Here is a 25,331-nt window from a genome sequence, read left to right as displayed (position 1 = left end):
ATAAGGGCCAACAAGATGGATTAGTAAGGAAAGGGTCCTTGCTGCTAAGCCTCACAGCCTTGTGTTTGATCCCCAGGACCCCAAGGTGAAAGGACCAATGACCCCCCTTCTATAAGTTATCCTTCACATGTGCTGTGCGACAGTCATGAGCTCTCCTTCTCCAAGTAAATATGAAACAAATGAAAAAGATTTAATGTGAGTGAAAATGTTCTGCTTATCCAATGGACAGTTGTTAGAATTTTTTTTTTTTAGATTTATTATGTATACAGTGTTCCACTTGCATGTACGCCTACATGCCAGAAGAGGGCACCAGATCTCATTATAGATGTCTGTGAGCCACCATGTGGGTGCTGGGAATTGAACTCAGGACCTCTGGAAGAGCAGCCAGTGCTCTTAACCTCTGAGCCATCTCTCCAGCCCCTAGAATTTTTATTTTAACAATAATCTACTCAATTTTCCTCCCACTCTGCGTTATGAAATATGTGTCTATTCTTCAAATTCTATTCTTAAGGAGTATGGTGCTAGAGTCAAACCCAAAGCCTCATGCATCCTAGGCAAGAGCTCTACCTCAGTGCCACATCTGTTTGCTTTTTGGACAGAGTCTGGTCATGTATCTCATGTCGGGCTTGAACTCATGATTGTCCTGACTCATTCTCCTCAGTGCTGGAAGTACAGGTGTGCAGCACCATGCCTTGAAAAGACTATGAGATAGTTATAATATTATAAAACATATTTCCAGCCCATGCAAAATAAGATCCTATCAAAAAACAAAAGCAAGAGAACACTACACTGATTCTGTTGTGTTAAAAGAGAAAAAAAAAAAAAAACTATCCAGTTTTTATGTTTCCCTGAGAGGAAACCTTTTTTACCATCCAGGGGTGAGGCAGGAGGTTAGCGTGGGAAGGGGAAGTAGTTGATGGCAGGAGGGAGTTTTGCTGTTAGTACACTCTTTGTTTCTCGACCACACTGACATCTGTTTCTTGTTACAATCTATCACTGGAGAAGCTGAATAAAGGGTGTGAAGGGGCACTTCATTATGACATAGAGCTCCATGTGAATGAGGAATTATCTTGACATTAGAAGTTCCAATACTGAATATTGAATATTGAATCTTAAAACCAGGCCTGGTGGTACGTGTTTATAATCCCAGCACTCAGGAGCCGGAGGTAGGAGGATTGCCAACGTCAAGGCCCCTCTGGATGACACAGGGAGGTCTCCTCTCCAAACCCAAAAGCAAGGGAGTTAGAAAGACAGCTCAGTCAAGTGAGCTTCTCATCACATAGCCAGGAGGACCCGAGTTCGGATCCCCAGCCCCAGCAGTCCCAGCACTGGGGAGGCGGAGACGAGATCCCTAGGAGCTGCTGGCCAGATGGCCTGGCTGAGTCGATAACCTCTGGGTTCAGAGAGATCCCTGTCTCGTGAAATAAATTGAAGTGTGATCAAGGAAGATACCGATGTTGACTTATTTTTGAAGGGTGTTGAACTCAGAGCCTCATGAACTCTGATCAAATGTTCTTCTGCTAAGCTATGACTCTAGCAACGTTTAGTTTTTAAAATACCTCTTGTACCCAAATCCTTTACAGTGAGAAGTTCAGGCAAACTTAACCAGTATTGCTTCTCTACTTCAACAAGTGGTGGCAGCTGCTTCTCTCCTTTTCCATGTGGGTCTCTGGGACTGAACTCAGCTTGTCAAGCATGGAGGCAGATCCCCCGCTTCTCTGAGCCATCTTGCCAGCCCTCAGATATTTTAAAACACTTAGCAGAAAGGTTTCACAATAGTTATTCTGTATTTTCTTTTTCTCACTAATGCATAAAAAAATGCCGCCTAGATTTCAAATTCAACACGGTGGATTAAGTATATACTTGTCTCTTCACTCCCCAAATGCTGACAAGGGAAAAGGTGCAAACCACGCACCAAGAGAATAGACAATAAGAACGCTCTCAGGGGAGAGATGAGAAGCAGAGGAGCCAGCAAGCTGGAGAACGCGAGGTCAGTAACTTAACAACCCAAGGAAAGCTGAAACCTTAGCAGAGAGGGCAGGGGTTGAGGGGAAGGGACAGGGGAAGCCAGGAGGAAGTCAGTCCATTTGGGTCTCAGAATTCCAAAAAAAAAGACTAATCATGAGTCCCTCTAGGTACTCATGAAAGAAGGCAGGCACAAACAGGACAGGCGGATGACAGTTTTTGAAAAGACACTTCAGAATCACGCGTCCCACTCTACATGTACCCTGTCGGAAGATAAGTGGCCGACTCTCTGGAGAGGCTCTGGACTCCTGTCACAGTTGGGGCAGAGCTGACCATCGAAAAGAACCTGTCAAGCCAGAGAGTCTACACTTGGGCTAGTCTGCAGTATGACAGATAACAGCCCTGCCTATAGCTGATGGATGGAAATTTAAACCAAAAAATCAGTTAAATGACTTCTCCAGAAAGGACAGTTTATAGGTATGGAGTCATGCAAAGGATGCTCAAACACCAAAGAAGAGCTACAGGTGGGTCCCACAGAGGGTTGGACATTGTGGCTGACACTTATTAAGATGTTAAGTCACCAGGGCTAGAGAAACGCCTCAGTGGTTAAGAGCACTGGCTGCTCTTCCAGAGGTCCCGAGTTCAACTCCCAGCAACCACATGGTGGCTTACAACCATCTGTAATGAGATCTGGTGCCCTCTTCTGGCCTGCAGTCATACATGCTGTATACATAATAAATAAATAAATCTTAAAAAAAAACGATGTTAAGAGAAATAAGTAACTCTACTAGGCACTTGGTAGATATGATCTTAGCAAAACAGGAAAGGCCTTCTAGCTCCTAAAACAGGAGCCCACTGCAGGACTAAGGCCAGGAACTGGGAAAGCCAAAGAGTGAGAAGCTACAAGGCAAGAGGAGCCAGCAGTCAGTACAGAAGGTGGGTACCTGAGCCCTGCTGAACAAGGCAGAGACCTCATCCTGAAACAGCAATACAAGGCAGGAGACTAGTATAAGGAAAACACAGGGTAACTATGAACTGGAACTCAAGTCCAAGACACCCTGTTAGGCTGCATGTGCCATATTTTCCAAGAACCAAGGAATCTAGAGCTTCTAAGGTCCACTGGAAACTAGGGCGGGATTCTTCTAGATCTCCAGGCCAGTGAAGCTCAGAGCTGCCTCTCTTGGACGGAACTGGAGAACCTGACTCTCAGGAACCCCATATAATGGCCTGCTCATGATCTTGGTGGCCTCCTTCAATGAAGTCTGATAGGAAATCAGCCACACAGTCACCATCGGACATCCAATGTCTCCACAAGGCTCCTTTAGATTGGACAGCTCTACAGAACAGCCTGACAGAATGGGTCTCAAAGGCTCTCTCTGACAATCTCAGTGTCACTGCAGCATGGGGATGGGCAGTTCTAAGACTAAGTCGCCCTTAAGAGTCTGGTTGATTGGGGCTAGATCAATGGCTCAGTGGTTAAGAGCACAGACTGCTCTTGCAGAGGACCCAGATTCAGTTCCCAGCATCTGCATGATAGCTCACAACCATCCAGTTCCAGGGGATCCTATGCCTTCTTCTGACTTCGTTGGGCACCAGGCATGCATGTGATATATGTACATACAGGTGGACAAAACATCTATACATCTAAAATAAATAAATCTTTAAATTTTTTAAATAAATAAAAATTTCAAAATCTAATTTGGTCGATACATACTTCCACTGAGTTGCTCTCAAGAAATGAGTTTAGGGGGCTAGAGAGATGGCTCAGCTGTTAAGAGTATTGGCTGCTCTTTCAGAGAACCCTGGTTAGAGTCTCAGCACCCACATAGTGGCTCACAACTGCCTGTAACATCAGGTCCAGGTGATCTAACATCCTCTTCTGGTCTCTATAGCAGCGGTTCTTAACCTTCCTAACACTGTGACCCTTTAATTAAGCTCCTCATGTTATGGTGACCACCCCCCAACCAGAAATCTATTTTCACTGTTACTCCATAACTGTAATCTTGCTACTATTATGAACAGTAATGTGACTATCTGTGTTTTCCGATGGTCTTAGGCAACCCTTGTAAAATGGTCATTAGATTCCCAAGGGTCGTGACCCACAGGTTGAGAACCACTGCTCTGCAGGCACCTGGTGCACAGACCTACATGGAGGCAAAACCACCCTCTACATAAAACTAATTAATTAAAAATCTATTTAAAAATAAATAGCAAGTTTAATAAAACTACTCTCTAATAATCAAATGCATCAAGAAGACTACATGTCATACATACATACGACAGCACGACAGCCCTATAGCTTAAAGCTCATGAGCCGGTGGGAAAGGCGTCATTCTGATGTACGGTCACAGAGTAAATAGTACAGTGTATTCCCATCTAACCATGTAAATTCATAGAAAATAATGACATCTAGTGTCCAAAAGATGTTGTTCTCCTTAGCAATATAAAGCTGGGATTAGTAAAGCCATCAACACAGATGGGAGACTGGGGGATTTGGATGGCACATCTTCACAAAAAAATGAATTTGGGAATTGTCATGTCCTCTTTGTCTGTTAGCAAGAGAGGGTTTCCTGCAATCTTCATCCCACATGCCTGCATGAGGGCTCAGGTTCCTTTTCAGTGATAAGCCCTGGGGCAAGAGCACTTGGCAGTCCTATAGAGGGGCAGCCTGGGGCAAGAGTGCCTGGCAGTCCTATAGAGGGGCAGCCTGGGGCAAGGGTGCCTGGAAGTCCTATGGAGGGGCAGCCTGGGGCAAGGGTGCCTGGCAGTCCTATGGAGGGGCAGCGGGTGCTCCTAGGCTTTGCTGGAGCCACACTCCCAGGACTGAAGCTCAAACCAAAGTAATCTGCTACCAACTTGGAAACTGATTTCCTTCTAGCCCTGGTGATAAAGCAGATAACTTCCTAAATACCTCGTGGAACAGTCCCTACTAAATTCTTTTAAAGCAAGTTTCAAACATGATTTGTCACACCCTCTTTCCTGTCTGCCTCGTCAGCCAAGTCACCATGTGGGACGGCTCTCTGGAAAGGTGGCCTCACTCACCTCTGCCACCTTCTTCTTCAGGTTGTCCCTTCCCATGTAGGAAGCTTGCTGGGAGAGGATACCCTCTTCTTTTTGAATCAAAGCCGTCAAGTTGTTTTTAATATTCTGATATTGTTTCAACAGCTCCAGAACACTTCCGCACTGTTCAAGGCTATGCAGGAAAAAAGAAAGAGAAACAGCCTGAAAGTAATGCTGTGTGATCTGTCGCCACAACTCATGAGCCACAGACGACTCTCCCTCTCCACACGGCTTGATTACATTACCAAGAACGATGATACAGCAAATAGATTGTAGAAATAAATAATCACCAGATTCGTACCTTTACTAATTATGTTAACATGTCAACACACGTAAGCTCTGGGGAGATCTACAGGATTACATGTCAACACACATAAGCTCTGGGGAGATCTACAGGATTACATGTCAACACACATAAGCTCTGGGAGATCTACAGGATTACATGTCAACACACATAAAGTCTGGGAGATATACAGGATTCACACACTTGACAGAACCAGCATTTCCATCCCATCAACCACAAGACCCGTTGGAATGACCGCCCCTGCCTAGCATTATCTAAGATTTTAAATCGTATTATTGCACAACCCACTTATGGGACTATCTATTCCACTCATTCTCAGATCAGCCCTTTCTAGAAAGTAAAATAGTTCAATGAACATGGGAGTTAACTTGGTTTCTGGTATAACTAGGTACTCACTAGTCCTGGGACTTTAAAGAAGGCACTCTGATCTATGAAATTAGACTAGATCATATGTCACAGGTGGGCTTTATCATGGCTTCCTCGGACGCAGGTTGTCTACATACAGGGCATGCTGAAGCAAGGGTGGAGAAAGGTTAACCTAAGGGAAAGCTCAAACTTCCCACAGCAAACAGGTCATGTGCTTCCTGAAGGAGACAGGGAGGGAAGTGGCCCCAGCCATAGAGGTGGGCGCTGTCAGGATATGCCAGAACATCATGTGACAGACGTTGGCCTGTGAACTACAGCGTGAAGCCCTGTGTTTGCCCCCTCTGAGTCCAAGGCATGCATTTGCAATACAAACACTTCGGGATGCTGACTCCACAGACACATTTTCAGACTCAGGAGGGATTTTTCTCTTACCTCTCTGTGAGAGAAGCTTTCGTCGTCTCCCACAAGGCTACTGTATCTTGACACTGTTGAATCACCATTTTCTCTTTGCCATCTTTGAATTCTGGGAGAGAATCAGCCATTTTTTGTATGCGCATCTTTTCTTCTTCAAATCCATCTAGGTCCTTATCCAGCCTGAGTAATGACTTTTTCCTTGAGTGTAGAATTTAAAAAATGTATTAGCCAGTTGTTAACGAAGTTGATTCAACAAAAAACACGGGAAATGTCAGGAATGCGCTTTCATTGTCCTCATGAGATTAATGGCAAAATTAAATATTCCTACTACAAAAGAATTCCTGAATAATAAGTACAGGAATTTATTCCTGCATTACAGAGATCAGAGGGCTCCTTGCATTACCAGAATACTATTTGGCATTTTAATTAAATATAATAAATATACAAAGCCATAAGCAATAACATTTTCCCCTTTGATGAACATATGTATGTATGGGCATATGAGAGAAAACACAGAGAGAACGTATGAAGAACACATAACACGGATAGGTGGTTGAACAAAGCCAGGCCTCTAAGGAAGGGAGGAGGAACCAAGGAGGAAGGAAACCATGGGACATTATGCATGTCACGTACAAAAAGCTCTCCCAATTCTAAAAGGAGCTATTGAACTAGGGTTTATCCTGAAATCCAACCCCAGAGAAAGAACGCCATTGCATAAACGTAAACTGCAACTGCCCAGGCTCTACCTCCTCACTTCCAGTTCGTCCTGGAATCCGCTTCTCACCCACTGGCTTGCACTCCTTACTCATTCACCCAAACTGAGATTCCTAGCACCCTCACGCTGGGAAATGCCAGCTCCGTCTAGGTCTTCATCCTCCTCCACTGGCCAGGAGCATCTCACACAGATGGTCACTTCCTCCTGGGTAAGGCTCCCAAGCCACTCTTGATCTCCCTACACCCCCCATCTTCAGCTGGCTCTTCCTTATCACACTGATCTCTTAACACAGAATACCCTTGAAGGTACAGTTTGGACCTCTTTGAGTCATCTAAACTCAGTTCTTTGGCAAGTGTCAGTCAACCTCATGACTTGAAGCAGCAATCAAATGTGCATCTCCAGCTCAGGCCTCTCTCCTAACATCATTCATTTTTAAGCCATGTTGGGATGGCTACATCAAACCTAGCATTTCTCAAAGGAGCACACCCCATCTGTCATAGCTGGAAAAGGTCAGCCGTTCTCATGCACTAATGGTATCTCCATTCTTCTAGCTTCTCGGGTCAAACACTGGAAACTATACAGCACCTAAACATTTTCTACCTCACCACCGGCCCATGACACCATCATCCCTCCCTCCCTGGGACAGCATCTCCTAGCTCCCTTAGTCTATTTTTGGTATATCAGTTATAGAGAGCCAGTTATGGTTTAGACCACATCATTTCCTGCTGCTTAGAACCCTGGAATGACATCCAGGTCACTCACAGAGAAAGCCCAAGTGGCGACATAGCCCCACATGAATTCTCTCCATCCCACCCTTAACATCTCATTTCCATTACCCTCCCCACAACGCTGTATTTCCCACCTCCTTGCCTCTCCACACTCACACCTAGCTGTCTACTATGGATCCCTCAGCCTGACAGGCTCTTCCTCCGGGTGGTCACCAGGCTTGCTCGTGTATTTTATTTGATACACATTCTGTTCACGGTGATGCTTCCCGTGACCGCCCCACCTTGCCATTGCAACCACTGACTCCTCCCTCCCTACTCAGCTGTGTCTCCTCAGGTTTGGTCATCTCCAGGCCCACTACATATCTTACCCCTCCTAGACACTAATGAGCTCTAGAAGAGTCGAGAACTTTCGGCCTGTTGTGTTAAGTGCCGTATTCCCAATACCCTAAACTTCTGGCATGGAATACCTATTTGTTCTATTCATAGCTACATGGATATGCAACTGTCCTTTATAAACGTATGACTGTTAATTCATATATTAACACCCATTGCTTTTGGTGAGCATACAATTAAAATTTATTGAAGTAATAACTACACAAACGATTAGTTCAATACCTCATGACGCACTGGGGCGCTCTATGGATGAAAGTCTCATTGGGCCTGAGGGGGAATTTTGGAGGGAAGGGCATAGTTAACTAAGGGACGTGAGTGAGCTAAAAACTCCTAAGAGATCACCCAGTCAGAGAAGCTACAGCGATAGGGAGCGGGAAAGGTTTGGGATATTTATTAAGAAGAGGAAGAAGATTCCACAAGAGTAACTCCTGCTAATGCCTCAGTGTTCACGATCGATCTGGCGGCCATATTCTGAGTGCTAAAATTAAAATGGCTTGTATACTGCCAACCTCATTCTGTTCCCACAATGCCTCTTGGAACTCGGCACCACTCTAATCCTGCTGGGAGGGGAGGACTAAGGAAGTACAGGGACAGGCGATGGCAGGTGGCCTTCGATCATAATTCCTTTGATTTTGCCATGGCCGACCCTGTCAATTGGAAAGGGGCAAGAATTACTTCACACCTGTGTGGTGTGATCTAGATTTGAGTAGCTGAGGTGTGATGGATGACCCACACTAACTGTGGGCAACATCATGCCATGGGCTGGGGTTCCAGTAGAGAATCAAAAGAAGACAGTGACCTGAACACTAACATCTGTGGCTCTCTGCTTCCTGCCTTGAGCAGCCGAGGCCAGTATTTCCCGCCATGATCTACTTAACTCCCAAACTGTGAGCCAGTAACGCTTCCTCTGTGGGGGGCCCTTTGTCCATATTTCATCACAAGAACAGGGAAACATTAACTGAGAGGAGCGACTGAGACCTGTATGAACTACGTGGGTGGGACCTGCTAGGTTTTCACCCTTAAGGGAAGGCCACACTGCACACAGAGAAGAATGAAGGACCAAGAAAGTAACTTATGTCCTTCACCCGCATCTCACGCCACTTCTCCCACGTCCAGGAAAAGAAATGCTGCAGAAGGGAGAAAAAAAAATGAACATTTTGAAGAGGAACCTTATCAATAAAAAGTAAGTTTTCCTGAAAAGTCCGTTGAACAGAATGCAGAATACCAAATAGTCAGAGATAGAAAGATCCAGAAGTATTTGCAAACACAGCAAGTGTCACTGTGGACGACGCCATTCTTACCGATGTTTCACGGCTGGAGCGGTGGGATCCTTCAGACCGATTTTACCGATCTGATTCTGGATGTCTTGAATATTTTTAAAGAGCTCGTGATTTTTGGAACTACAAGCCTCCAGTAACGTCTTGTCCTCCGTAAGTCCTTCCTGTTTACTCTGGCCATGCGAGTCTGAGAACTTCACTGGCACAGCACCAAGAAGTTTCTCACAGGTGGTGTGCTCCCCTCCCTCAGCATCTTTAACGTCTATGCCAAGCATCCTCAAGCGTTCATCCAAAGGCCCAGCCTTCTCCTTCATCAGAAGGATGTCTTCCTCAACAGCTCTCACTGCCGGAGTATCCTCTAGTGCATTGGAGGCACGAGGGTCTGCAGGAGGCTCAGCAGAGTGCTTAGCTGCTCTCAGAGAAGCCAAAAAACCTTCCAGAGCCTCCAGGGCATCTTCCCTCATCTCTACCTTCCGGTTCACGGCCTCCAGCTGGAGTCTGCATTTTAGCACAACATCCTGTATTGCACACTGATCTAGTGTGTGTAAATCCCTTGGTATAGAGTCACTCGGCTCCTTTAAAGTGGCACATCTTCTGATCTGCTTTGCTATGGAATCTTGAACATCCTAAAATTAAAAAGTAAAACAAAACAAAACCAGTGAAAAGAGAAAGAAGCCCTGGATTGAATCTCATGCACCATGCTCATGCATGGGTAGCTGTGTGTGTGTGCATTCACTCACATGTGCGCGAGTGATATCTCTCTCTCTCTCTCTCTCCCCCCCTCACTCTCTCTCTCTCTCACACACACACACACACACACACACACACACACACACACACACAGCACAAACTAAGACAGAGAGAACAAAGTACTGTCTAAATTTGATCTACAAAAATGTGTCTGAGTTGAACCAAAGCCGAAGGTTTCAGAATCAGGAAACATCTCAATGGCAAATGAGCCGATGCTGACTGTTTCTTTATCTAACACCTTCCTCATGCCTGAATTCCCCAAAGAAAACAAGCACATAGATCTACTGCTTCAAAGAAAGTAATTACAGACCAACAGGGAGGGTGGCATGTCTGACTGTGATCGGAGGGTATTTAAAATGCGATCAGGGATGAGTAAACTGAAGAATATGGCAGCTTCAGCCTTTGAGCCAATCACAGTGTTTAGAAATTCAGTCACTGAGGCCTTCCTAAGAAAGGCTTTATTTTGAACTGAAAGAAAATATCCCTTTACTTACTCCTGGGGGCCTACCGTTAACTTCAAGGAATAAATGAGAAATGAATGACAGGTATAAATTATTAAGGTATTTATATCATGGCTTAAGCTCTAAATCTACATGATAATTTAAAAAAAAAGTTAAAAAAAATCTTTGAACATCCGTAAGTCTAAAGAACTGAAGATCTCGTAAATACACTGTGAGAATTTACTCACCCGAAGGTTCTGATAGATGCCATCAACTTCCACAGGATGCAGGCCCTGGAGAGCCACCGTACAGAAGGGCAGGTGGGGGTCACACAGGCGAGCACACTCCTTCTCCAGGGGCAGTACGATCTGCAGGGCCATCTCCAGTGACTCCATTCTGGGGGAAGAAACCAACCAGACGTGATGGGAAAGTAGTAAAAGCTGTCCTATAAACACAGGCGAACACTGCCATTGAGCCAAAAGCAGGAAACGGTTACCCAGTAAAAATATATATAATAACATGTACAAACCATCATATTAAAACCCAAACCCACAGATCCAAAGTGCCAAAGAAGGTGGGCAGGGCTACAGCTCAGTGGTAAACTGCCTTGTCCGGCAAGCATGAAGCTCTGTATTTTATCCTCAGTACTAAAATATAGATAAATCAAATTCAAAATGTCAAATAATGTATCCAAGTACATACACACACACACACACACACACACACACACACACACACACACACACACACACACCATCCACTCATTCGAACGTTTATTTAGAAAGAGACCTGGGTTCACTATCATCCTGCCCGCCTGGGACAACTCCAACTCAGTTCTCTAGTGCTGATGATTTGCTTGTTTTGTTTTGTTTTGTTTTGTTTTGTTTTGTTTTGTTTTGTTTTGAGACAGGCTCTTATGCAGCCCAGGTTGGCCTTGAACTTCCTAGGAAGCCAGGGTGACTTTAAACTTCTTATCCCAAACCCTAAGATTACAGGTCCGCAGCCCTCCATCCACTTCACATGGTGCCTAGGACGGGAAGCAAGGCTCCATGCACCAGCAAGTTCTCTACCACCTGAGCCAAAACCTCGGCCCCTCTGATGTCACCACGACTCATGTTCCTCTCCTGCCCTTCAAGGCATTTCAGCACCCAAACATTCTATGTAAGTTAGTGGCTGCCACACAGAATGGAAAATTGTTATTAGGCACACTAAACATTTTTCTTTGAAAATACAAAACTTTCTTCTTTGAAATATATGAACAAAGATGAAATTTAACTTGGACTTCAGGACTAATAAACCTCAAAATTATTTTATTGTAATTATGGAATTGTCACATTTCCATATTACAAGTATAATTAATTGCTTTTCAGGTGTATGGAAATAAATGGGGCCCAGCAAACAGGTTCCACCAATAATAATTTAAAACATCACCATGTGTAACACACAGACTCTCTGAGTCTTGGCTGCTGCCAATGTAAGATGGGCAGGGATATGTGCTGGGAACACATACCCTAACCTCATTTATTCATTCATTCATTTATTTGTTTGTTTGTTTATATGTGTATGGGTGTTTTGCCTATATGTATGTTACATGCAACATGCATATTTCTGGTGCCCATGGAGCCCAGAAGAGGGTGTTGGATTCATTGGAATTGGAGTTATGGAAAGTTGTGAACTGCCATGTAGGTATTGGAAATTGAATCGGATCCTCTGGATGAGTAGCCAGTGCTCTTCACAGCTGAGCCATCTCTCCAGCCCTCACCCTTGGGTTCTATGTAGGACAATAACAACACTGTCATTTTAGAAAGGAAGGAGTCAATGCCCTAAAAGGTTGTAACTCAGAGAAGTCCACATCCAAGGAGAGAGATTTGGCCTTTGAAACTAGAAAGACCTTAAGGTCCCCCCGGGTTTCTAGCTCGATTACATGACCTCTTTTGTTTCTGTTTCTTTATTGGTAATCAAAGGTGCAGATGTTAGCAACTTGGCCTCAGCCTGGTGCAAAATGTGGGGTGATGGGATGAACCATTAGTAGTCGGGGCCTGGCGGAAGGAAGTTAGATCACCAGGGGTCACTGGGAATGACCTTGAAGGGGCTGGGAGGACTCCGGCCCCTTTCTGTTTCTCTCTGCTCTCAGCTGCTAGCAAGGGGACAGGCTTCCCCTGCCATGCACACCCACCATGGCCTTCCCTACCACGATGATCCCAAACAATAGGACCAACCTCTGAAGGCTGAGCCCAAACAAACCTTTTCCCTCATTCACTTGATCTATTTGTCACAGAGACAAAGTTCACAGGACGATCTTCTCACTGGATGGTGATAACTACCTGAAATACTACAGTACAGTGGCAGCCTCCCTTAAGATGACTCACACACTTAGCACTGGACCAGTCAGTCGGTGGTTAGCAAACCTGAGATGTACCTGGTGCTCAGAAGCCTCTGAAGCTCGTGTTTTTCTTCCTCGAATAGGTCTCTGGCCTGGGCTAGTGCAGGCTTCTCCGGGTCAGTCACCAGACTTTCTAAATTCAGTGAAGTGACTTCGAACTCACCCCAGCGAGCATCAGTGTCAGCTGTTAGGACCTAAGTGAAATGATGAGTCAGTCATTTGTCAGGTCACTAGTCAAAGGCTCACTTACTCTTCTCTCACAAAACACATGAAAATGCGTTTGTAATATTTGTCAACCACTCATAAATGAACTAGCCTATGGGCAACAATGATATATAACTCTCATTCAGGGACCAGGAAGAAAAATCAACAGATAGGGTTACCTGTCACCAAGCCTGACAACCTGAGTTCTGTTCCTACACACACACACACACACACACACACACACACACACACACACACACACCACTAAATAAAATATAATTAAAAGGAGGAAGAGGAGGAGGAGGAGGAGGAGGAGGAGGAGGAGGAGAAGAGGAAGAGGAAGCGGAAGAAGAAGAAGGAAGAAAGAAAGAAAAAGGAAGAGGAGAAGGGAGGAGGAGAAGGAGGAGGAGAAGGAGGAGGAGGAGGAGGAGGAGGAGGAGGAGGAGGAGGAAGAAGAAGAAGAAGAAGAAGGAGAAGGAGAAGGAGGAGAAGGAGAAGGAGGAGAAGGAGAAGGAGGAGAAGGAGAAGGAGAAGGAGGAGAAGGAGAAGGAGAAGAAGGAGAAGAAGAAGAAGAAAAAATCTCATTTAATGAAGTTAAGCCAGTTGCCAATGCAGCTTTCAAAGGCATCCAAAGCCACGTCCCCCAGGACAAACGCACGCACGCACAAAAACAAGTACAGGAGCCGCAGAGATGGCTCAGTTGGTGAAGTCCCTGTCACACAAGCTCGAGGAACTGAGTTTGGATGCCCGCCACTCAGGTAAAAGCTGAGCACGGGCTGCAGGTCCGCCATCTCAGCACTGGGAGGCAGAGACGGGAGGACTCAGGGAAGACGGATCTAGGAGCTCCGGGTTCAGTGAGAAACCCTGTCTCAAAAGACAAGGTGGAGAGTGTTAGAGAAGGCACCCAGTGCTGGCCTCCACACGCATGGACAAGCATATGTACGTGCACGCACACACGCACACACACACACACACACACACACACACACACGTGTGCACACACACATGCACGCACGCATGCACGCACACACATACACACACACACGTGTGCACACACACATGCACGCACGCACGCATGCACACACACACACGCACGCGCGCACACACACTATGAAATAACAGGTACTCTACTTTCTCTAAGTAGAAAACTGTTACATTCTAAACTCTAAACACATCTTTAATTCCAACACTCACAAGGCAGAGGCAGACTGATCTGTAAATTCAAGGCCAGCCTGGTCTACATAGTGAAAGCTTGTCAAAAAAAAAATTATTTATTTATGACTTATAATTAAACATTTGCACTTCTGTAGTAGTCTAATTCCTTTTCTTGAGTTCTTTTTCCTTTTAAAGTGTGTGTGTGTTGTGTGTGTGTGTGTTGTGTGTGTGTGTGTGTGTGTGTGTGTGTGTGAGATAGAGAGAGAGAGAATCACTTGGAGCAGGAATTACCAAAGACATCGGTGCTGAGAACAGAACTTCTGTCCTCTAGAGGAGCAGCGGGTGCTCTTGACCCCAGCGAGGAATCATCTTCTCAGAAATTACCTGCACATCTGCCAGCTTAGCCTGCAGGCCAGCACTGGCCCTCTCGTTTTCACCGGGAAAGTCAGCCGTGAACCTGGCTTTGCTGTCTTGCAGGTGCCGTTCAAGAATCTCTCTTTGTGTATCATACCTGGGAGAAAATTAAGTGCAACATTACTCAGTACGGGGAAGGGGGAATGGGGGCAGGGCAAAGGATGAGGTATGTACATATGTGCTTACATGAAAAGTGACACAGTGAACCCTGTTTCTTGTTTGCTAACCAAAAAATTAAATGAATTTAAAACATTAATTTTAAATTAAGATAGAAATATTTTAAAATTACTATCAATTGTGCATGCAGAAATACCCAAGGAATTTCTGCTTAAATTGGGGCCACATGCCAAAATTACAACTAAAGAATAATACACGTTTTAAAAACCACTTAATGCGGGCAGGTGAAATGGCTCGGGGAGCAAAGGCACCCACTGCCAAGCCTGATGACTTGATTTTGATCCCCAGGCCCCACAGGACCCACATGACGGAAGGACTCTTATAAGCTGTCCTCTGTTTCCACACACTTGCACCCACACCCATACCCACATCACAAATGAATGAATAAATGTTAAAAAACCTTAATGCTAAATAAGCTTTTAAATAAATAATGTTAAATAATAAAAGCTAAATGTTAAAATAGCTTAGTAGTTAAAGGTGCCTGTCACCAAGCACAATGACACGAATTTAATTCCCAGAACCTATAGGGGAAGAAGAGGACAGACAGACAGACACATACACACAAATAACTAAATGTATATATACACATGTGTGTGTGTGCACATACGCACATGTGCGCATGTGTAAATGCATGTTGTCATTGGTGAAAGTGTTTCGGTGGCTCCTCACTGCTCAACAGGAAGTTACCTTTCCCGTAAGTCATTTAGAGGCGCACTGCAATCCTTTCCTCCCTTCTCCATAATGCTTTCCTCTGGCTGAGGCTTTAAGTCTGGCATCTGGCTGAAATTCTTCATGGGTTCCATTGCCTAAGCAAATATGCAAAATAGTAAAGCCAACACCTCAAACATCTTTACATGTCAGTAGAACGCAAAGGCTTTATGCTCAGAGATCTATTGTTGGCTCTTTATAGCCAAAATCAGGAGAGAATCCGAGTCTTTGAGGTGTCACTGCTCAGGACAAAGCCTGCTCACAGGCCAGAGGACATTGACAAGCTGACTGCAGCCTTCTAACAGGTAAGGAGCACAGTCAGGCTCCCGCTGCTGACTCTGCATCGGGCCTCAGGGGCTCCGTCAAAAGGAGCAGCCCTGAAAACAGGCCTTCCTCATTCCACACCTGCTGTCTGGCACACTGCACTGTGCCATGTAGGAAATGTCAGTTTATCTACCTTCAACAATTTCACAAGCTCAATTCCCAAGGTAGGCAAAACACACTCTACTGAGAAGGGAAATGGCCCAAATTATCACATTACAAGGTCGTCTGTGAAGACCACGGTCAGCTTTATCTAACCTCAACAGCAGCAGACACGATTGGTCTTCAGAATTTATACGGAGCAACTGTTGGTACTCTCAGAAGACTGCTAGGCACACTGCAGCTGTGATTGGCATCATTCTAACTCTCTGAGGAGTGGTCGTCCTTGCAGCTTGTAAAGCGGGACCTCTTAGTTGATGAAAACAATCAGATAATTAAACTAACCCTCATGAGAACTGGATGGCTCTACACTTAGCCTTCTACATTGAGTATATTTGTGAAATAGATCACCCCCATTTAACACCTTTTCGGTTGACAGCTGGTTATCTGGTGCCTCACTGGGGGCGTCCCTTCTGCCATTCTCAGTTGCGGTCAAGGCATCCCTAGAAAGAAATCATGATTGGTTATTAGAGGGGGGCGGGGTATGGAACCTTAAAAGGCATGAATCATATTGACGTCATCTGCCTGTGCGAAGGCTTCTTCTAGCTTCATTCTGAAGCACGGCTCGTCTTCCAAAGCACCAACCTCTCCTCCGGCGAGCCTCCCTGGGAGGACTGCAGGGTTCTGTGAACCTCGGAAGCACACTTCAGAAGTTTCTGTATCTTTTGTTCGTAATCTCTGAGGGCTCTCTTTAGGTCTTGTTGACGCTCTGGTGACGGCAGCTCTTCACACAGCACCCTCAAGACACCCATGTGGTGTTCTAGCTGGCTCGCCACACTTCCCGGAGAAAAGCAAGCCTGTGGCATGGAAGAAAGTACAATGCGGGCTTCAGCTGAGGACACACGTGATCAGAAACTCCGGGTGTGTGTGTGACCCTGACAGCATGCTCTTTTGTGGACTGTCTGCCATGAGCTGAGTATGGTAACAGGGACTCAGGAAAAGTGATCTGGGGGTTAACCCTGAAAGAGTCCCAGTTCAGTAACTGACATGCAAATCATGGTCTGTCACACCAGGATGTGATGAGCATATCACCACCTGCCCGCTTCACAGAGGGACCCATCCAAGCTGGATGTGGGAGGAAGGAGGAGTTCTCTAAGGGTGGCTGGAGGAATGTCTTAGATTCCCTTCCTGTGGATACAGTCAAACATCCTGATGAAAAGTGTTTAGTTTATCTCACGGTTCCAAGCACAGTCCGTCACAGCAGGAAAGTCAGGAAGGAGGGGCTGGAAGCCACTGGCCACACCACTCCCACAATCAGGAACGGGAAGGATGAATGCAAGCTAAGCACTCAGCTCACTTCCTCCACTTAATACAGTCTAGGCTCCCCTGCCTAAAGAATAGCCCTATTATACATCAGCCAGTCCAGCTGACCCCCTACGGGCATGCGCAGACACCCATCTCCCAGGTAACTCAGCTTCTGCCAAGCTGACAATGAACACAAACAAACCCATCACAGAAGTCACCTCCACCGGTGACAGGAGGTGACAGGGAGTAAATGCTTTTAGAGCACAGGTCCCCTGCTGCTGATGGAGTGCTCAGCCTAAGAGAAAGACATCGAAGGGACATCCTGGAGCCTTCTAGAGAGATTGGGGTTGTCCTTGGAGAGGGCAGAGAGCTACCACTGGGACCCAGGAAAATGGGACCTGTGCTTTGAAAGGCCAGTTCTGGGGGCTGGGGGTATCGCTGCCTCAGTAGAGCGCCCGTCTTATGTGCATGATGCCTTGGATTTCAATCCCCAGCACTGTCCTTGACCCCCAAACAGCAAACTGTTGTGTTGAAAGACAATGAAGCCGTTTTCTTCCTAACAGATTAAGGGAATGCAACACATGGATGGAAGAGAAGCAGCAGCTGGACTGATGGAACGAAGCTGCTCAGTCATGGAGGCTCCACTGGAGGGGGGAGAAGGGGAGGGGACGGAGATGGCTGAGACAGCAAAGCCGTTCATCACTAAGATGCCAGGAGAGGAGAGGGCAAAGCTTGAGAGGCGAGGTTACCGACGCCGTTCTAGACGAACCTGAAGTCCCTGATAAACATTTGTGATACCCACCAGTCGGGGTAGACTAAGGAGACCCGGGGAAAGACTTTGCTGGGGAAACATAGGCACAAACATAAGCAGATGAATAAACAGTCTTAAGGGTATAAAACTGCATGCTAAGGATGGATGAAAGTGGTGAAAATGTAGACTATCCCATCCAAAAACTAAAACATTTAGGAAAAGAGAAGAAGATGGGAAATTTGTGAAGGATAGTAAATGATAGCTCCCTTTCAGTACACATACCTGTGTATATCTGATATACATATATATATATATATATATGTATCTGCTACATATATATCTCATATATATATATATATATATCATATATAGTTATCTGTACGTCTGTGCAAGGGAGAGTACCACTGTGAAAGCCACAGAAGTTGACAGTCAAAGAGAAAAGAGGACTCAGAGCTATCCACGACACTAATCCAAAGATGCTGGGGACCAAAAAGACATCATCAGCTTGCCCACCCTGCCCCCAGATCCTGTATGACTCAATTGCTCATTTTCACAAAGCGCTACTTTTGAGGACCCGGTACCCTGACAAACAAACATCTGTACTACAGCAATAGTTGAGACAGTCATGACCAGTCTCTGGAGCAGGGGGTCCCCAGCCATCACAAGTGAAACATGAGACAAGAACGGTGGCTGAGATGTCTCACTTCAGATGGGCAAGAAGCACAGGGTCCAGTGAGAGCCCTGACCATGCAAGTGTCGAGTTGGTGGGTATGAGCAGGCTAACATGACTTCCACAGCACAGCCAATCCCAGGCCGTGAACTTGCACCGTGGTTACCCAGCCAACACAGAGGCCAACAGCAGTGGCGGTGGGGATGCCTTTACCTCATGTTCCTTGGCGAGGCCCCTGGTCTTCCCTCGGCGAATAAGTTTCTTCTCTTTGTTGATCTGCTTTTCAAGTTTTGCAACATTGTCTCGAAGCTTTCCTTCTTCCATGTCTATCTTTAGTTGTTGGATATACAAAGAAATTTCATGATGGAGAGGCTGCAAACAACAAAGGGGCGTATTAATCATGAGAAGACGATATACTGGGCTCTCTCTCGTTCCAACAAAACGGCCGTAGAAATCAAAGGAAGGAAGCAAAGCTGGCATCGTGAGCTCATTACTCACCCCCATTATCTTTGGGAGAATGTAACAACACTGCAGATCCATAAACCTATTTCTTTCTTCCTAACAACTAAAAAATGTGTTTTTAAACTGTCAAAGATGCTGTTGAGAAAAGACAAGCTACAGATTGAAGGGACTACATTAAAAAGACACATCTGAGCCTAAGGAGACATAACAAACAGATGGACGTGTCCTGGACGGGGTCCTGGAGCAGACAAAAAGCATTACGAGGGACGGCATGAATCTGAGGCAGCTCAGGCTTTAGGTAATGACCACCTCCATCCTGGCTCACTCACGGGACAAATCCTGCACTGGAACTCTCTGAACTACCTTTGCTATGGTCCTTTAAAGTGAACACTGCTCTACACTAGAAGCCCATTTATAAAAGGTATAAATGGTGTGTACATCTTGAATCCCAGCACTTGGGAGGCAAGGGCAGAAGGATCTCAGTGAGTCAGGCTTGCCTGGTTTACACAGTGAATTCTAGGCCAGCCAAGGCTGCAGATGAGACCCTGTCTCAAAAACAAACCAAAAATAAATTTTCAGGAAAACCACTAATAGATTTTAATTCAATTACATAGACATCCCTTGATCCAGAAACCCCTCCCTGCTGGAGATACTAAAATCCAAGGATGCTCAAGTCCCTTATGGAAAGTGGTATGGCATTTGCATATTGCCTCACACCCTCTAATATACTGCAAGTCCTCTCTAGATTATATATAATGCTTAATATAATATAAATGTTGTGCAAAAGCTGCTATTCTGTATTGTTTAGTGAATCCTGCACGGATGGAGGAAAGGCTGTACACCAGAAGAGACACAAGTCTTTTTCAAATATCCTTGACCCATCGTTGTTTGAACGCATGGACACAGAACCCAAAAATATGGAGAGCTGACTATACTGATTAGACGCATACATATATTCATAATAATCACTTACGGAATATATCCTCTGCAACTTATGTAAATCTTTGTAACTTTGTGTTATCCCCATTTTACCAGTGAGGTTCCTAAAAGATTAGTAACCAGGGGCTGGAGAGATGGCTCAGAGGTAAAGAGCATTAACTGCTCTTCCAGAGGACCTGAGTTCAATTCCCAGCACCCACATAGTGGCTTACAACCATCTGTAATGAGATCTGGCACCCTCTTCTGTGTACATAATAAATAAATAAATCTTTAAATTAAAAAAAAAAAAAGATTAGTAACCTGCCCAGGGTCTCAGCTTCACCTCCACCAAGCCTCTCCCTGTTTCTCTAGGGAAATCTGCCTGGACACATGCTTTACTATATTATCTCAGTCAGGATCTGGCCAGGAAATTAGAAACATGCTCAACTTTTCATTCTGTGGATATTAAATGGCTCCAGGCATGGAAATTCAGACTAGTCAAATGAAGAAGAGAAAAGTGATCTAGAGAACAGGAAGAGGAGAAAGCTGCTCCACCCCGGGCTTGAGGCTTTGGTAGAGCCAGGGAAGAGGGAGCCATGGAGACTATGATGCTGGAGAATAATACATGCTGCTGCTGAGATGTTGTGGAGAGGCTCTCCTCTTCTTCCTCCAGTTGCGTCAGATCTATGAAGTATTATCCCTGGCTGAGGCAGACCTCAGTTAAGGCAGAGCCCGGGAAGTGGCCCCTCTAACTGTATCGCGGAGTAGACAGAGGAAGCCTGGAATGACTCTGCTGACGAACAGGCCCTGCACCAGAGCCCCGAGCCTAAGGCCCACGCTGCTCTCACCTCCCACTTGGCACACACATCTCGACGCTGCTCCTCCAGGTGTGGCTCCACATCACCTGGGACATTACGCTTCAGTTCTTCAACAGCTTGCAGATACTTGGCCAGACTGTTGGTATTAAAAATTCCCAATGCTTCCTAGAAAAAAAAAAAAAAAAGAAAATCATGGAAATCTGATCATAGTGCCAGATTCTTTGAGCTCCTTTGATATGTCTTTAGCTGAGAGAAGCAGAAGGGGAGCTGAAGGTGACAATCTGAAATTTTACAGGAGGCATTTTTTTTTTTTTTTTGGTAAGTTGAGGTTAGTGACTTATTTCTGTATCTTGAGTTCTTTCAAAATGATTACAAAATATGTTTTATTGAAAGGTCTTTAACTACTCGATATTCAAAAATGATAAAAATTAGTATACAAGAAAGGTAAAAAATTACTGTAGGATTCATGTGGCAAATATTTAATACTGTGCATGAGCAATGTTATGTATCCAGGAGGCACCATTACCTCATCATCAACTCAAAGGCTTGCCCAAGGCCAGTCTACAGACAGACAGCCCCACCCCAGGGAAAGAGCTGCGGTGAACAGCCAGGGACAGACTGGCTAGACCTGCATCTGCTCCTCCCCTGGCACGCTCTCTGAGAGCAGAAACCTCGCTTAGGTAATCAGTGAACGACAGAACAAAAAAATAGATTGGGAAGTTTGAGAAGGGCTGAAAACCCACACGAGAAGGAAGGATTCTGGAGAAGGAAATTACACAGGGTAGAGACTCATTCATTCACACAATACACATTTATTAAGCACCTACTGTAGACACAACACAGTGCAGAACCCCAGGGCCCTTCTCTCCATGGCTTCTTTGATAACTGCTATATGTGTGAGCTGAAAAACACACTCATGTCAGTGTGGGCTTCCACTACCTTCCCATCAATGGAGTACAAGGCTATGATCCAGCTGGGCATGGTCTTACTTCTATGATGAAAATGTATCTTCACTAAATGGCTCAGTCCAAAACAGAGGATCTGTGGTCTCAAATTCCAACAGGAAGATTGTCAGGGAGAAGAAAACGGGACAAAAGCTGATGCCCTTCCCTCACCTAGGAACCTCAGCCTTTTTTTCTTTTTTCATTAATTTTTTATTTATGCATAGATGTGTTTGTCTGTCTGTGACCATATGCATGCCTGTGGAGGGCAGAAGAGAGTATTAGATCCCCCAGAAACTGGAATTACAAGCAATTGTGAGCTGCCCAATGTGAGTCCTGGGGACCAATCCGGGATCTTCTGCCAAAACAGGTGCACTTAACCAGGGAGCCATCTCTCCAGCCAATTTCTTTTTTTTTTATACGCCCACATATGGGACTCTTCTGAAATCCACCTTGGCAACTGATTGATTGACTTCTTGCTCTTCTGAAGTAGATTCTAATGTAGCTCAGGCTAGCCTCCAGCTGCTATGTAGTGAAAGATGACTGAGAACTCCTGATTCTTCTGCCTCAGCTTCCTGAGTTCTGAGGTTCTAGGAGTGCACTATGGGCAAGTTGTCCAGACTCACACACTCACTCTCTCTCTCACGCAGACATATACACACACATAGAGAGGGGGGGCTAGCTGAAAAGAAAGACCAATGGGAGGGAGAAGGGGGTGGAGAAAAATATTTGTGTGTATGAAAATGTCACAATGAAACTTACTATTGTGCATTATATAGCTATGTACACACACACACACACACACACACACACACACACACACACCCCCCTAGTAACTAATGAAATAAAGTAAAAAAAAAAAAAAAAAAAAAAACCAACCCAAAACACCACAACCAAAATGCTGCAACCTCTCTCTACACAAAACAACACTATTGGGTCCTTAAGTCACAGATAAATATATGTCTATGAAAAATGTCTCAAAGGAACTTAAGAATAGTATTTTTTTTTTTTCATTTAAAGCCTCAGCAAATCTGATACCTGGGCTGTGCTGAATTAATCTGCTCATTTTGAAGTAAAAAAAGCCAGAGACCCTAGATTCTCCACCTTGGAATCAGCTGTGCCGTTTGTACTGATCTTCGCTTGAATACTGCTTGTTAAATCTACCAGGGGAACTCTATCTAGTCCTGGGAAAACAAGCTACAGCAACTCTGCATGTCATTCTACGCAGGAAACATCCACATGTCAAGCACCATGGGTAGCTGATGACAGCCATGCCCCAGGTGAACAAACTTCCCACCTTGTACTTTGAAATGAGTCCACCAGGGCGCTCTCTCTGCCCAAGCAACTGCTGGGCTCTGGTGATATACGACTCCAGGTCCTTCCGAGCCTCTTCCACCTTTCGCCTCACGTCTACTTCCGGTGAACCATCCATTAAGTTCTTGCACACCGCAGACAATTCGACCATGATGATCTGCAACAGCAAAAAATAAAACAACTTCTCAAGTACACAGCTGGACCGACGTCTCACTACATCCCTAGGTTTCCAATCTTTTCACTCTACTAGCAGTCTATACTTCACGATCAAGAGCAGAAATATATCACTGAAAACATTTCTATTTTCCAATATGTTCTAAATTATACAGAAATAAAATATAATGTAAAATTAATATTTTACGAACTACTTCTAGGATTCGGGCCAGGCCTTCCTCCTGGACCACCCATCAACCACTTGGTTCTAAAACAATGAATTCATTAAGTAAGGAACGTTAACTGGAGACCTGGGCTCCCTCCTTAGCTTCTTGGATCTTTGCCTGAAGCCCAGCTCGGAGGATATTTTGGAAGGACTCCAGGTTCGAGGCACTTTGAACATCCATCTGTAGGGTATCTTCGGTTCTGGCCAGAAGTTCCTCGTACATAGAGCCTTTAGCAATGAGATGCTACAAAAAAATCAGAGTTCATAGTCAATATTCAGATTCTAAAACATATGCCAAGCTTACATCAGGGAACTGGAAAATGGCACCTGTTAATCCAGAATGAGGCAAACTTGTACTCTAAAAAAAAAAAAAAAAAAAAAAAAAATGTTCTCTTTAGAAGCACATTTTGAGGGCTAGGGATGTGGCTCAGTTGGGACAGCATTTGCTTCCCATGCTTGGAGTCGAGTTCCATCAACACCACGTAACATTGGGTGTGGTGGGGCACAGCTGTAATCCCAACACTGGGGCGGTAAAGACAGGAATCAGAAATTCAAGATCACCCTTGGCTCACAGCAAGTTCGAGGCCAACCTGGAATTCAAGTGATGTTGCCTCAAAATATAAATAAATAGGGGTTGGAGAAATGGCTCAGAGATAAAGAGCATTTGCTGCTCCCGCAGAGAACCTGAGTTTGGTTCCCAGCACCCACACCAGATGGTTAATAACTGCCTGTAACTCCAGCTTCAGAGGATGACACCCTTGTCAGTCATCACAGGTGCGTGCTCAAACTCACATAGACACATACATGTGTATACACACACACACACACACACACACACACACACACACCCTACCAGGTGTAGTGGTGCATGCCTTTAACCCCAGCATTTGGAGAGACAGTGGCAGGCAGAGCTCTGTAAGTCTGAGGCCAGCCTGGTTTATATAGTAAATTCTAAGACAGCCAGGGCTACACAGAGAAACCCTATCTCAAATAATAAATAAATAAACCTTTAAGAAAATATTCTCTAAAATTTAAATAAGTAAAACATTTGAAATACATTAACACAATCAGATTCTGACAAGATCTTTTATAGAATACTCTTTATAAACACTTCAATAAAATAAAAACTAGAATACAATGCCAATAAAAAGAAAATAAATTGGAATAACAACTTTTAAAAATAAAATTGTTGTTAGTCAAATTTGAAGGGAAGTCAATAAATTTATTAGAGAAAATGACTACTAAAAATAATCTTTTAAAAACTACTTTTTATACAACATACAAAGGTAAATTCCAATGGATCAGAAGTGGTATGTAAAATATAAAGCCTCAATGAAGAATGAATTCTCTAAGAAAAATCAACCTGCTGCCGGGATGCAGTATTTTCTTTTCTTTTAAGTAGAGAAAGACTTGACTATAGAAATGTATATACTTTCTCTGCAAAACAAGCTACCAGCAGGTCAATGATTTACTGAAAATATTTGCCACAGGAATGAAAATGGATCAGAGTTCAAAGAGTTTATGTAATTCATTAAGAAAATCTTGAGATGCCCAGTCTGGGTGGCTGCCATCCCAGCCAATCAGAAAGCTGAGGCAGAAGGTCACCAAGTTAAGGCCTCCTGGGTTACAGGATGACGTCAAGGCCAGTCCGTGCCACTTAGTGAGACCCTTTCTTAATGTAAAAAATACAAAAAGGGCTGTGAATACAGTTCAATGTAGCTGCCCGTCTAGCATGTTCAATCCCCAGTAAAACACATGCATGCATACACATACACACATACACACACACACACACACATATTCTCTCTCTCTCTCTCTCTCTCTCTCTCTCTCTCTCTCTCTCTCTCTCCACCAAAAAAAGAAAAGTTAAATTCCGAAGAAAACTTTGAAACAAAAGAAT

At 44.7% G+C, this 25,331-nt stretch overlaps 1 protein-coding gene across 1 annotated transcript in view; it reads right to left on the bottom strand.

Annotated features, from left to right (window-relative positions):
• The window catches only part of Syne2 (spectrin repeat containing nuclear envelope protein 2), a 273,416-nt gene that overhangs the window by 180,826 nt on the left and 67,259 nt on the right, over positions 1 to 25,331 (bottom strand). The window contains exons 19-31 of the mRNA XM_059279392.1: positions 23,517 to 23,675; positions 23,036 to 23,209; positions 20,828 to 20,962; positions 18,813 to 18,971; positions 16,519 to 16,730; positions 16,298 to 16,376; positions 15,433 to 15,551; positions 14,539 to 14,665; positions 12,832 to 12,989; positions 10,661 to 10,808; positions 9,247 to 9,848; positions 6,128 to 6,307; positions 5,008 to 5,158 (exon numbers count right to left, since the gene is read on the bottom strand). Coding sequence (XP_059135375.1) covers positions 5,008 to 5,158; positions 6,128 to 6,307; positions 9,247 to 9,848; positions 10,661 to 10,808; positions 12,832 to 12,989; positions 14,539 to 14,665; positions 15,433 to 15,551; positions 16,298 to 16,376; positions 16,519 to 16,730; positions 18,813 to 18,971; positions 20,828 to 20,962; positions 23,036 to 23,209; positions 23,517 to 23,675 — 2,403 coding nt within the window. The remainder of the gene's footprint in view (positions 1 to 5,007; positions 5,159 to 6,127; positions 6,308 to 9,246; positions 9,849 to 10,660; positions 10,809 to 12,831; positions 12,990 to 14,538; positions 14,666 to 15,432; positions 15,552 to 16,297; positions 16,377 to 16,518; positions 16,731 to 18,812; positions 18,972 to 20,827; positions 20,963 to 23,035; positions 23,210 to 23,516; positions 23,676 to 25,331) is intronic.

The sequence above is a fragment of the Peromyscus eremicus genome, chromosome 14, assembly GCF_949786415.1.
Source record: "Peromyscus eremicus chromosome 14, PerEre_H2_v1, whole genome shotgun sequence".
Taxonomy (NCBI): Eukaryota; Metazoa; Chordata; class Mammalia; order Rodentia; family Cricetidae; genus Peromyscus; species Peromyscus eremicus.
Note: the sequence above shows the minus strand (reverse complement) of the source record. Positions and strands in the feature narration are given on the sequence as shown.